The sequence below is a fragment of the Tursiops truncatus genome, chromosome 15 (assembly GCF_011762595.2).
Source record: "Tursiops truncatus isolate mTurTru1 chromosome 15, mTurTru1.mat.Y, whole genome shotgun sequence".
Classification (NCBI taxonomy): Eukaryota; Metazoa; Chordata; class Mammalia; order Artiodactyla; family Delphinidae; genus Tursiops; species Tursiops truncatus.
Genome location: NC_047048.1, coordinates 74,667,858 through 74,682,331, shown reverse-complemented (window position 1 = coordinate 74,682,331; position 14,474 = coordinate 74,667,858). Strand labels below are relative to the sequence as shown.

Genomic DNA, 14,474 nt, shown 5'->3' with positions numbered 1-14,474 from the left:
GAGTCCTACTTTCTGTTCTGCAGAAAGATAGCACAATACAGAGGGGAGGAAATCATCATCACAGTAATACCTCCTCCTCACCCCAAAATTTTAGAACAGAAAATGAATTTCCAAACTTTAAAAGCCCACCAAAAGGTCAACACGGTGGGCTAGGCACACCAGTATGAAATTTCCTGAAGAGAAAGTTCTTCACACTTCCAGAAAGAAATTACTTCACCTTTTACAAAGATAAAGAATGGGAATGGCTTCGGACTTAACAGGCACAGGGGAATCTAGAAGGCAGTGGGAAAGCACCTTTACAATTATTTCCAGCCTTGAATTCTATAAAACCAACCAACCGTGTATCAAGTGAGGAAGAATGAAAATAATCAGCTATACAGGGTTGCAAAATCACTGCCCTTTCCCCCTTCTTAGGAAGCCACTGGAAGAATGTGCTCTACCAAGTGAGAACAAGGGAGAAGCTGAACTTAGGAAAACTGAGGTTCGATACTATAGGAAGATGAAGGGACTCCCCAGGACACTGAGGAAGGGAGATCCCAGAGTAGCATGTGCACATCAGGCTCACAGGAAAGCCTGTCCAAACTGGAGTGGATCGGGAGGTGCTGGACCTTCTTAAGGAAGAGGAAATTGAGGGAAGACCTGATGCCTGTGTCTTCAGGGGAAATGAAGTGGCAAAGGGCATGACGTCAAGTTGTCATCATTTCACATAAAACTAAGCAAACAGGAAAACAAGACAGTCGCTCCAGGAAAAAATAATTATGCAGGAAAGGAAAAGTAATCGTAACTTTCCACATTTCTCAGCTACAGCGATCATCATAATATAAATACTGAAGGTTGTCCTAACCACGATTATCATATTTGACTGGAGGGAGACTGGAGGATGGAAAGCGTATGTGTGTGGCGGGGGCAGGGGAGGGAGGGAGCGCAGTCTTCAGCTCCCGCAGTGAGAAGTCAACAGATGGACCTAAAACCGAAGCATCGAGGTTGGGTGTGCAGGCTGACGGAGATAAATGCTGAGGTAGTAGGTGAGGAAGTGAGAGCGGCTCCTTTAGAGAAAGACATGCGACGGGGCCCTGTGTTTTTTTTTTTTAATTACGTTGTAAGGTTATTTGACTGTGAACTGCCTGCATATAAAGCTATAACAACAGTAAGAATATAGAAACACTGGTAAACTAGTATCATCTGGTTAACATTTTTATTGACAGGTTCAGATTTTAGCTGAAGAGCTAGGCCAGCGGCCTGCCTCCCCAAAAGATGATATCTAAGAAAAATACTCCTTTGGTAGGCATCGAAGAGTTGTAGGAGTGATGACATGTACCAGTCTGAGTTGCCTTTTTTTCTTACCTCTCTAGATTATCCTCTTGACTTGAACCACAGCGAAACCTTCCTACAAACCACAACTTTTCTTCCTGAAGACTTCACCTACTTTGCAAACCATACCTGCCCCGAAAGGCTCCCTTCCATGAGTGAGTAGAGCTCTTGCTTATCTTCCTCTGCTTTTAAAACTGATGCCTTCTTATTTGAGTAAACTAAAAGGGAGAGTGTTCTTGAGCTGTCGATGTCTACTTACACAGAGATTGTAAACGCCTCCCGGATGTTGGGAACGGGGATTCTGAAAGTTACTTGTGCCCTGGCTCCTCTTCAGCACTTCTGTAGGGTGGCCTGTGTTCCTGGTGCCATTTTCTACCACATTTTTCACTCTCTGCTTTACACATGCCCCCCTCCTTTGTAACTCGGGGTCTGTTAAGATGTCCTAGAGAAAGTGTAGGCAACCAGCTTTGTCTTTTAGTATAAATCTCACACTGATTATATGACTTGCTCGCTATGAGGGAAGTTATTTTCTTAACAAAGTGCTAGTTTAGGAAATTCTTGGATCTTTTCTTTCTCTTCCTTTTTCTTCTTCCTCTCCCCTTCCTCTTCCCCTTTCCTTTCCTTTCCTTCTTAGAATCTCATGTATAATCTGAAACAATGACAATGTACTGTTACACCTTTTCTGTACTTTGGGGCTTCTTGGACAGTCCTCTTCTGGACTTGAGTCCGAGACGATGAGAGTTCTGAGTTTGGACGTGACCAGTCGGGGTCACTGATCAATGAATTGGGATAGTGTGTCTATACATGCCTCAGGAGCACACAGCGACGGTGCCAAGCTCAGCTACTTTCCTCCTTCCATTTTCAGAAGTTTAGCTGCTGTACACCCTTGGCAGAAGCAGAACTCAAAGGCTCAATTTCTTGATTTGCTGCTTTACACAGTAATAGTAATAGTGATTTGCTGAAATGCAATGAGTTGGAAAGCAGAGGAAGGGACCCCCATCCCTGTTAAAAACACCACCCACTGAAAAAGCACTGAACTGCTCCAGAGATTACAACCCTGAACATAGGAATAAGAATACCATTTTCTGGCCTCTTAATTATTATTTTTTTCCCTCCTCTGTTCAGAGGGCCCCATAGCCATAAACATGAGTGAAATTGGAATGGATGCCATCCATGAACTCTTCTCTAAAGACCCAACCATCAAGCTCGGAGGTCACTGGAAGCCATCGGATTGCATTCCTCGATGGAAGGTAGGGGGTGAGGTCAGACCCCAAGTGCTGGAAGCCTACCTGCCATCATCTGAATCACCATGGGTTTCACTCTGACCTTTTGTAATTTGCACCCTACTTACTACTTAATGCAAAATATTTGCATTTGATGGGAACATACTGGAGGAATGGATTTCCCTGAGGACTCTTCTGTAGCCACAGAAATTCACATTGTTCTGATGACTGAGCCAGGACCCTTTTTCTTCCTTACAGGAATATTGGCTAAGCAGGGGGTAGGGGGTGGTAGGTCTCTTGTGACACATTTGCAGAAGCCATCTTCACAAATTCAGTGCTTCATGCCTTATTTGGCATTGTTGCCGTGAGTCTAGTGGAATAAAAAGTGGAGTTATCTAGCCTGACACTGAGAATTGTTTAGTTTTTTTCTGCGTGACTCTAATCAGGAGACATCGGTAGTGTGGATCAAGCTTATGGCACTGGCTTAAGTCCATTCTTTCAACAAGTATTTAGTAAAGTGCCTGTTCTGTGCCAGCCCTATGAGATGCTGTGGTGCAGCAGTGATCAAAGCACGTCTGGAACAGATCAGTGTTTCCAGCCCATCACTGGGTTGTAAAATCAATTTAATGAGCAGCATTTAAAAAAATTTATGTATATATATAAAAGTGCATTGCATGTTTTAAGGGGAAGTACTGTTCTGTGAAGCGTGTTTTAGTTGTATGTCTCTATATTTGTGTACTGGGTCACAGTGAATATGAATGTATGTCTTTCTCTGGGTTGTGGTCTCGAATTCATTTGCAGGCCCACTGTGTACATGGTATGGCACATGTAAGAACGAGGTCCACTTACTTCCAAGGGTCGACTTGCCACCATAGGTCTTCATTTAGAGAAGCTGAGGATAAGACAGCTCCCAGAACTCCCCAAGAGCTGGTCCCCGATTCTGCAGAAGTGCCCTGCTGCAAAGCAACAGATGAGGGGACCAACAGGGCGGCCTCTTTTGCTGTGACCCATTGCAGGTGGCAATCCTTATCCCCTTCCGGAACCGCCATGAGCACCTCCCGGTCCTGCTCCGACACCTGATTCCCATGCTCCAACGCCAGCGCCTACAGTTTGCATTTTATGTGGTGGAGCAAGTAAGTGGTCCTTCTCTCTTCTTTCTCTTCTGAGACAGCAGTTTAGAGAGCTTCAAGCTAATGCATCCTTGGTGTAAAGATCCAGTAAAACTGAAAGCTCACAGTCGACTGAGTCGCCCTGCGGCAGGAAGGGGAGCAGAGAGCAGTCCTGCTTCTGGTTTGAGATGTTGCTCAATATCAGCAGATTTGAGTGCAGCCTGGAACTTGTTTACCCTGAACAAAGGCCTCTTGTGGGCTGCTTTTGCTAGAGCTGCTTTAAGTGTTGTCTTTAGGCCCCAGACCCAGGAAATTCCCCTTAAGATAAGGAGCCACAGGTCGAAATGGCAGTGTTGTTATTCCTTCCGTATATGGGGCTGGGTACCCTTCTAAATGCTGTTACATGGCTGACCGTCTGCCTTTACAACAGCCTTGGGAGAGAGGAGCTTGGGTTTATCTTTATCACCCCTTTTTATTTCCGAGGAAGTCAAGGCCAGAGGTCAAGTGATTGTGAGTCAGTGATGAGCTGGGCAGGACCCACCTCCCTTCTGGCCCAGGATCTCTCAATAAGCTCTCCCTTAGGCAGGACTGAGGCAGCAAAGATTGTGCTTCAAGAGTCCTTTTAAAAATAAAGGTCTGCTTCTTTTAGGTTGGCACCCAGCCCTTTAATCGAGCCATGCTTTTTAATGTGGGTTTTCAAGAAGCAATGAAGGACTTGGACTGGGACTGTCTTATCTTTCATGATGTGGATCATATACCAGAAAGCGATCGTAACTATTATGGATGTGGACAGATGCCAAGGCACTTTGCAACTAAACTGGATAAGTATATGTATCTGTGAGTATCATTTCCCCTTAATTAAAGAGGTTAAATCTAAAAGGATGGTGAGAGATGCAAAGATGCCAAAATCCAATTAGCTCCAACCTGAATGGCAATCAACTGATGAATGGATAAACAAAATGTAGTATATGCATCCATACAATGGAATGCTATTTGGCAATAAGAAGGAATGAAGTACTGATATATGTGACAACATGACGAACCTAGAAAACATTATGCTCAGTGAAAGAAGCTAACTACTAAAGACTGCATGTTATATGATTCCATTTATATGAAATGTCCAGAATAGGCAAATCTGTAGAGACAGAAAGGAGAATAGTGGTTGCATAGGGTTGAGGGGAATAGGGGGAAATGAGTGACTGTTGATGGTGGGTACAAGGCTTCTTTCAGGAGGGTGATGAAATTAATTAAAATTGTTGGTGGCCATGGTTGCACAGCTCCATGAATATACTAAAAACCATTGAATTATACACTTTTAATGGGTGAATTATACGGTATGTCAATTCTGCGTCAATAAAGCTGTTATTAAAATAATCAATTAGGAAAAAGTTCAATTAGCTACTCAGATTGATGCGTCTTGTCCTGAGGAAACAGTTTCAGGTGGTTCAGGGCAGTAGCACAGAGAGTATTGTTTTACTTAAGACTTAGTTCTCCAGTGAGATGGCCTGTTCTAGGAGAAAAAAATCACCCTTTAATGCACAGATGATTGATACCATACATCTCCTTTTAGGCTTCCTTATACTGAGTTCTTTGGTGGAGTGAGCGGCTTAACAGTGGAACAGTTTCGGAAAATCAATGGCTTTCCTAATGCTTTCTGGGGTTGGGGTGGAGAAGATGACGACCTGTGGAACAGGTACTACCTTCTTCTGATGTCTTCTAGAAATGCTACCTTAGACTCTCCAGACTATCACTGTCTAATAGGAATATGATGTACTAAGCCATGGATGTAAATTTCAGTGTTCTAGTAGCTACATTTAAAAAGGTTAAAAAAGAAAAAGGTGAAATTAATTTATTATATTAATAAAAATATTTTTTAAATTATATTTATCATAGTATATCCAAAATAATACCCTTTCAACATGTAATCAATATAAACTATTAATGAGATATTTTACATTCATCTTTTTCTGACTAAATCATAGAAATCTGGTGTGTACTTTACACTCACAGCACATTTTACTGAAACCTCCGCAAACCAGAGGTCAGATGTTTGTTATGTGTACACAGATTTGTCCATGCCATCAGATAAGGCTTGTATTATGTAAGTTTGTATGAACAATCCTGTGTGTGATCAGTGTAAAGTAGTATTTTTACAGAGTAAGTAAACAGTAACCTAATAAGGAACAAATAACCAAAAGAATTTCTACCTTGTATCCACTTTCTATCTCAGCTTTGAAAAAAGAAAGGGTGTGTTGGTTGTTAATACAAAATAATATTTTCGGGTAAAAATTCAGATGATACAGATGTGTCTAAGCCAGGGAGTATAAGTCTTAATCCCCATTGTTACCCTGTTTCCTTCCCAGGAAGTAGCCATTTGAACAAGCTGTTTCTTTCTATAGACTTCTTTCTATTCATACATAAACAACCCAGACACATCCCTTCTCCCCTTCCAACCATGTTAGAGAGCCACTTCATTATTTTTAACAATTGCATGGTATTTCTTTATGTAGATAGACAACAATTTATTTTAATCCTCTCTTGTTGATGAACATTGTTTAATTTTGAACATGTTTTGTTCACATGTGCAAATATATCTTTAGATTAAATTCCTAGTTGCAGAACTGCAGAGTCAAGAAGTAAATGCACTTTTTAAAAAAAATTTTTTTTTATTAATTAATTTATTTTTGGCTGTGTTGGGTCTTTGTTGCTGTGCGTGGGCTTTCTCTAGTTGCAGTGAGCAGGAACTACTCTTTGACGCAGTGCGAGGACTTCTCACTGCGGTGGCTTCTCTTGTTGTGGAGCACGGGCTCTAGGCACACGGGCTTCAGTAGTTGTGGCATGCGGGCTCAGTACTTGTGGCTTGCAGGCTATAGAGCGCAGGCTCAGTAGCTGTGGCACACGGGCTTAGTTGCTCCGCGGCATGGGGGATCTTCCCGGACCAGGGCTTGAACCCGTGTCCACTGCATTGGCGGGCAGATTCTTAACCACTGCGCCACCAGGGAAGTCCCAAGAAGTAAATGCACTTTTAAATTTTGATAGTTATTGTCACATTTTCCTCCAGAAAAGATTGCAAAAATATTCTGACCAACAGCACATTAGCGTACAAATTTTCTTACACCACCAGCAACATTGGATGTAAACAACCTTTTCAACGTGTGCCGTGTTTCAGCTCTGTAGTAGCTCCATGTGGCTTGTGGCTGCTGTTAGGCAAAGCAGCTCCAGACAGTTCTTTCTCAGTCTGTTAGGTAGAAGTGGCATCTCATCCTTTTAACTTGGGTTTCTTAGGAACCTAGTGAGGATGAACAGCTTTTCCAGACATTTAACTAAGTTTGACTGGTTTTTGAATCCAGTTGAGCTCCCCCAGGATATCTGCCATAACTCTCGTCTTGCTCTTTCCTCAGCTCAGCAAGGAGCCCCTCAGTGCAGGAACCTACAGCTGGTTTTCCCCAGCGCCCCGCACAATTCCAGACACACAGTAGGCATTTCATATATATTTATCAAGTGAGAGTGAGAACACATCTTCACACAGTCGGCCCTCCGTACCCATGGGTTCTGAAGTTGAGGATTCAACCAACTACGGAATGAAAATATTAAAAAAAAAAATTCCAGGAAGTTTCAAAACGCAAACCTTGGATTTGCCACATGCTGGCACCTATTCTCATAGCATTGTATTAGGTGTGATAAGTTAGCTAGGTTTGGTTTAAGGTATCCTGGAGGATGTGAGTGGATTATAGGCAAATACTATGCCATGTTACATAAGGGACTCGAGCATCCACAGATTTTAATATCTGTGGGCCCAGTGCTGGAACCAGTCCCCCACCCAGAGACTGAGGGCTGACTATATATCAAAATGAGAGTATAATTTGGAGTCGAGGAGGATGTTGAAGTATGAAAATGATCATAAATATCGCATAGATATCCAAAGTCTACCCCATGTATTGCGTATTTCTTGGAGTCCTATCAAGTTTCCAGTAAACCCAGCCTGGGAAATCTTATATTTATCATGTTAAGAATAAATATCCTGAACACCTCCTCTAAATTCTTCTTCCCTCATGGTGACTTTTCATAAATTGTGAAGTTTTATATCTATATCGGAGGACATCATATAAATTAGCTCATCCCCCTGGTGATGGGGGAGGTGGGCGGAGACATAAGGTCTCTCTAGGGGGGACACACGGTGACTCTGACTTTGCTGACTTGCTCTGTGGTAGGTCATGGAAGACAGGTGTGCCCACCGGGGAGAACATGTTTCTGATAGGACCCAAACAAGCCAGCCCAGAGGGAGTGTGGTTGTACCTGTCACGGAGACCCTGTGTCACACCTCAAGAATTTTGAATTTCTTTTTGAATTTCAAATTTCTTTTTGAATTTCAAATTTCTTTCCTTCTTCAAAACGTTTTTGTATTGTAGACTTCTTTTCTAAAGCTGTGAACTTATCCAGAGGGGAAGCAACATGAATATTTAGATGCAGAAGTTCTGTTGTTCAGCTTGGGGTCCTTCAGCCTCGGGATGGGTTTGGTCACCTATGGGACTTGATCATTTTACCCAAAAGCCCACCCTCTTTGTCTTGGACAGAGTGCAGAATGCAGGCTATTCTGTGAGTCGGCCAGAAGGTGACGCGGGGAAGTACAAGTCCATTCCTCATCACCACCGCGGAGAAGTCCAGTTTCTTGGAAGGTTGGTGCAGTTTATTTATTCCTTGTACAAATATCCTGTATACTTCGCATTTCCAGGTGTCCCCGAGCACTGCAGCCCCTGTCTTGCTCCCCACCCCTCTCCAGGGTCTTGTTCGGACAGCTGTTTTAGAGTTCCTATATATATTTTAATTTAAGTGTGAGGCAGGCGTTTGGGGGCAAAATCATACCATTGGTGAAAATTTTTGACAGTAAGATCTTTTAAGGAAATCACTCATTCTGTGTCTTAAGCTTTGTCGTCTCCTCTGTAGCCTTCAGGGAGTTGGGAAAGAATCCACTCCGGTAAAGGTTTCTGTGTAACTCACAGTCACATGACAGAAAGTTTGGCACCCTCTCTGCAAGCTCTGGTTCTGGAAGGGTGTCCCTCAGCTTCTGTTTGCGTGGTTGCAGCTGCTTTATTACCCTCTGTACGTTCAATAAAGAAATTCCTGATCGGACTGAGCGGGGCATGTGGGTGGAGTACGTCTCTGCGTCCTCAGGAGTGGCTCTTTGTGTCTTTTGTTAGTAGTGGGGAGCACTATTCTCTAGACAGTCGATCTGGCTGCGTGAACTCTGTTTTCATGGGAGTAAGCAGGCACTGAATACAGACTGAACTTTCTCATCCCATGTGTTTAGCAGCTTACCTCCCACTTCCCCACTCTGTGGTTTTGGGAAAACCAGTTAATCTTGAGAGCCTTGGTTTCCTCATCTGCAAAGGGGCAGGCACATTAAATGAAATAATGCTGTAAGTAAAACACCTCGCATGAAATAGGACGTGTTTCTAATTCTAATGATGACGTGTAGCCTGGAGGAGCTGAACGGCCAGTCACCCGCCATGTGGGGCAGGAACATCGTTTTGGGTTGTGCCGCCTCCTGTGGTCTGCCCTGCCCCGTCCGTGTCGTGAGGAGCTTGGACCCTCGCTCAGAGCCACCCCTCTGTTCTCTGCTTAACAGGTATGCGTTGCTGAGGAAGTCCAAAGAACGGCAAGGGCTGGACGGCCTCAACAACTTGAACTACTTTGCAAACATCACATATGACGCCTTGTATAAAAACATTACTGTCAATTTGACACCCGAGCTGGCTCAGGTGACCGAGTACTGAGACGAGGGGAGAATATATGTTTGCTTCACCCACCGCCCCCAAGAAAGCAGCCTGACGCCATGTCTCGGGGCTCCGCAGAGGAAGAAAACAGAAATCCAGTGTGGATCCATGAGGGATCACAGGGTTCAAGGAAAAAATGTGAACAGAGCACACGCACATAACGCCTTCACCGTTTGGACCCACTGGACTTGAGGGAGTCAGCCGGGAACTGACTTGCTCTTTTCACAAGACAGACGTCTGTCCTGCTGCTCTTCTCCCTCATCTTCTGCCCTGACGTCCCATCTCCTCCACAATCTGCAGAACCGGAACTGTGATCCGCCACCATCCCGCCACGAATGGCCTTGGGAGCTTCTTGCCCTTCAGAGCAAAGAGGCAGACCCACCACAGGGCAGCTGTGTTTTAGGAAGAGCAAAGGCAACTCCACACAACCATTCTTCTACATCTCTGGTGTTCTCTTTGGTTTCATTAAAAAAAAAAAAAAATTACCTGCTTTGGGTGGGGATGAGGGGGGAGTGGGGGAGGGATTGGGGAAGATAAATAGACATATAACAATCACTTCTTGAAGAAGTATAATTGTAAATAAGCCATGTAAAATGCCTTTTTTAAATTTAATTTTCTAGCTGGCTCCAATTCAAACCGAGGGTTTATAAATTAGATCCCGTATTTGTTTGGCAGATGCAGGAACTCAGCTCAAGTGGAATAACATCGTCTCCCAAATTGCTGTCACTCTGGAAGGGAGTGGTTATAGGGCATGTCACAGGAGAGCAAAACAGTCCAATCTTTATCACCGGTAGCTAACTTCTTGTGCCCCCACCCCTGTCCCCTTTTCCAAAAGTCTTGCTCCCGACTTTGGCTCTGGAGTCTCTGCCCTGCTGGGCACGTCCACTCTCATCCCAGTCTTGTGCTGAACACGAAGCTGCTGTGTTAGAACACTGCTCTCCCGCTTGAAGCAAACCCGTCAGGTGGGCCCACTGTGCGCACACCCCTGGATCTCTGGACTTCCTGTCTTGTCCTTCCATCATCGTAAAGAGAGAGTGTGGGTGTTGTTTTTCCCTACTTCCGTCTCTCTCTCTCTCTTTCTCTCTCTCTCTCCTTCTTTCGCTTGCTCTTATGGAACTTGGCCACAGTTTCTGAAGTCTGTGCCTAAATTACCAACCAGCTTCAGCGATTCCTTTGAATATTTCCCATTTTGGTTTCTGGAAAGCTTTGTCGTTAACACTATTAACTAGGACATCGAATGATGAGCAACTGAATTATGAAGAATTCAGCCAGGGAGCAGGTGACACTCGTGTGCTATGGGTCAGCTGGGATCCAGGTTAGACCAAATCCAAGCTTTGGGATTAGACTAACAAAGCTGCCGGACGGCGGCCGCAGGAGCCCAAGTGCTCCATTCACACCCCCATGTGCTTTCTGAAGTCAGATTCTCAATCACATTTGAAGTTGTGCCTTTGTGTTTTCGCCTGAGCCGAATCCCTCACCTCATAGTCCCCTTTGGCTTCTGCAGAATTCTGAAAAATGCCAGGTTTTTCCCCTCCTTTTCCATAAAGCATATTTATATATCATTATTAGGAGTACTTTCTGAAGAGTACTTCATGTTTTTTTTTAATTGCCTTGTTTGCCTTCAACTTCCTTAATTTTCATGGTTTACATGGGTGTGTGTAGAGGCTGTATTTGTTTATATACACATGGGTTGGGGGTTTATTCCATTGCATGTGTTGGTTCCATGGACGTATGATCCCCACACGCTGTGGGAGTGATTGGCCAGGCCTTGTTTTTTTTGTTGTGTTTTTGTTCCTTCAAAGAGGAGAATGCTATTTAGAAAATAAACTGCATTGCAAAGCTCTTACCAGCTCATATGAGAGAGCAGACTCCTGCCCTTGAACACGCTGGTAAGTTGTATCATAATGTTTTAAAAGAGTTTTTTTTTTGTTTTTTTTTTGAGCATTTCTTGCTTTAAAAGACCTTCACGAGGAACATGACACACAGACGTTCTTTTGGCTTTCCTTTGATGTATGGTGCAAATAGCAATAAAGATTTCTTTCCCCCCTTCCTTTGAGCACCCCCAGGCCTCTGGGCTAGCCTGGCCTCTTCTCTCTGAGGGCTGTGAGCTGCTTTCAGTGTGACAAAATGATGATGTCATTTGGAAGAATTTGCCAGGACAGACTGATTCTTGGTCAAGAATGGCTCGTGTACACTCGGCAGCATTGTAAAATGATATTGTTTGAAGCCTTTCATTAACACATTTACCATCAAGAACAAAATGTTGGCAAAAGGCTAACACCTGATTTGAAAAAGAAAATGCTGATTTGAGGACAAAAGGAAAAGTCTCTTTCCACTGCTCAAAGTAGGGTCATTTAAATCATCTTGCAGTCATGTGTGAGTTTGTTTTATTCATGTGAAATCTCTTGCTGTGCACTGTAAGTCATTTATCCACCAAGCTGAGTATCGTGTGGGGAAAGGTAAAAGTTAAAAACACAGCCAGGCCTGTGTGCTGTTAATAGTGTGAAATTCTCACGTTAAGAAAAAAAGAACAATAAGAACCAAATGTGACCTTGCATATATTTTGACAGCTAAAATTCTTTAAGGCTACCAACGAATGACCCCTTAAATCAGTCTTGTCTTTTGATTGCTGCATATAGGAAGAAGTTTTCCTTTCACGCTGTTTTGTTTTGGGGGGGGTTATCAGCAAAACTATTCATTCTGACATTACAGGGCCTCTTGTGAGAGCCTCTCTACCACAGACGTTAAGAGCTAAGCAGCAGCACACGTACTGATTGTATCCACTCACCAATGACCATTACATTGAACGTAGCTCGCTTACTTCCATCACTACAAGTTTTTTGAGCTTGCTCTTATGTTTTAAGAGGTGCCAGGGGTACATTTTTGCACTGAAATCTAAAGATGTTTTAAAAAACACTTTTCACAGAAAATAGTCCTTTGTCATTACATTATTTACTCATGTGTTTGTACATTTTTGTATGTTAATTTATGAATGATTTTTTCAGTAAAAAATACATATTCAAGAACCAAACCTTGGTGGTTGTCTGTCTTTGTCTGGGACAGTTTGACTTCTTAGAGCCTTGGCTTCCACTTTGCCGGGCTGAGCTCCAGGTAGTCCTGAGAGAAGTACTGCCAGCCCGAGCCCTGCAGTCAGACCACTTGAGTGAAAAACGCTGCCCATGTAGCCAAAGCATCGAACCCCACTGTGCTACCAGGCATCCGCCCACACTTGGGTTTTCGTTCAAGAACTGGCCCAGGCGATGCCCATCAAGTCGAATAAGACACCTGGGCAAGGGGTGGGGTGAGGGTCGATGGAGTTTGCCTCCAGGAGGTCCTCTGGGGCCAGTCCACAGTTTGCCGTCTGCCTGATACTGCGTGGAGTATAATCGTAGCTTCTTTTTGTTGAATGTTTACCACTCACTAATATTTATTGCGTGGAAAGTTCTGTGCCCAGGTGCTAGGGATATAATGCTCAACAAAATAATAAAGGGTCAGTGGCTTCGTAAAGTTTACTATCCTTTTCTCCTCCTGCACTCCCAGGTGGAGGGCATGATTTAACTAAAACCACGGTAAGTGCTATAAAGGAGGAAACTCCGGACCATGAGTGCACGGTAGGGAAGGCGTCCCTGAGGTGCGGTGGGTGAGCTGAGGGGAGATGAACAGGGTACCCTGGGAGCTGCAAGAACAGAAGGCCGGTAAGGCGGGAGCAGAAAGGGCAAAGGGGCACAGCGGGCAGTGTTAGACTGGGGAGGTGGACGGGGCTGGACCATGCAGTGCAGGGCCCTGTGAGCCAAGGTAAAGCTTTCAGGTTTTATGTTTAGAGCAGTGGATTCAAGCGCTTCCAGTAGGTAGGGCTGTGTGTGATGTGAGTTGAGAGTAATTTGAACAGAGGCCTCTGGCTGCAGGGAGAATGGCGGATTGTAGAGAAAGAAGTAGGAGGACCAGGTAGGTGAATGCGGTCATGGTGGGGCGTGGTGTGCAGGACGGAGGAGAGGAGATGGAGGGATGCTGACGTAATACTCACAAGACCTGGACATGGATTGCTGTTGGGATGGAGGAATCCACTAAGCTGGCTTTGCCACTTGTATGGATGGCAAGGCCATTTTCATGAGATGAGGGCACTGGATGGCATTGGACCAGGTTCACGGGGAAGGTCATGAGATCAGTCATGAGTGTGCTGAGTTCAGGGGGTTTTGAGACAACCAAGCCGAAACAGCAAACAGGCCGTTCTGCGTATGCTGGCTCGGGGACTCAAAGGAATAGTCGGGACCACAGATGGATTTGTGAGTCTCTGGGGTAGGAGATTAGTGAAAATCTAGGAGTGGATGAGATTGTTTAGGGACGGAGTAGAACAGGACGCATAGAGGGAGAACAGAAGGTGGTCTTGACCCAAGACTCTAAGATCTCCATTAATAACAGTTGGGAAGAAGAGGATTAGCCAGTGGGGCAGACAGGAAGAGCGATAGGAGGAAGACAGGAGTGGATAGGACAGGAAGGTCAAGGGAGGAGACATGTTCAAGGGGGTGGTCAATAGCACTGAATGCAGCAAAGAAGTGATGCAAGATGAGGCATGAAAATGAAGGATTAGCAGCGGGGAGGACATTGGTCGAGGCTAGAGCCATTCTGCTGAAGTGGAGGTGCAAGGGGAACCACACTGGAGAAGACCAAGAAAGGAGGGGGTGGAGTAGCAGCGAGTGCAGGCGTTTCTTGAATTTCCTATAAAGGGATGAAAAAAGAAGGCTGGTACCTGGAGGAAGTGTGCGAGGCTCAGGGCAGGTTTTGATTTTGGCTTTCCAACAAGAGAAACTTCAGTGTGTTTTTGAACCCCAGGGAGATGCCCACCAGAGAAAGATAGCTGAATATACGTGAGACAAGGAATACTCCATCAGGAATGCTCCCGAACTAGTAGCAGAGGGTGAGATCAAAGCAAACACCAGGAGGCATTAGGAGCCCTTCCTATGCCATCTCTAACTGGCAAACAGCCCGTGAAGACCCATGTTGCTGTTAAAAGATCCAGGATCCCTTCTAGTAAGTCACGAGAATCGGAATTTGGCCGA

General features: G+C 44.5%; 1 protein-coding gene across 5 annotated transcripts in view; it reads left to right on the top strand.

Annotated features, from left to right (window-relative positions):
- The window catches only part of B4GALT5 (beta-1,4-galactosyltransferase 5), a 145,508-nt gene that overhangs the window by 89,696 nt on the left and 41,338 nt on the right, over nt 1–14,474 (top strand). For 4 of the 5 annotated variants that reach the window (XM_033840962.2, XM_073793093.1, XM_073793094.1 and 1 more), the window contains 6 exons: nt 1,353–1,466; nt 2,437–2,561; nt 3,551–3,667; nt 4,293–4,480; nt 5,214–5,336; nt 8,218–8,319. In XM_033840962.2, the coding sequence (XP_033696853.1) occupies nt 1,353–1,466; nt 2,437–2,561; nt 3,551–3,667; nt 4,293–4,480; nt 5,214–5,336; nt 8,218–8,319 (769 nt within the window). Of the gene's footprint in view, nt 1–1,352; nt 1,467–2,436; nt 2,562–3,550; nt 3,668–4,292; nt 4,481–5,213; nt 5,337–8,217; nt 8,320–9,269; nt 12,449–14,474 lie in introns of those variants that run through there. The other variant, XM_019943812.3, reaches the window with a different exon arrangement.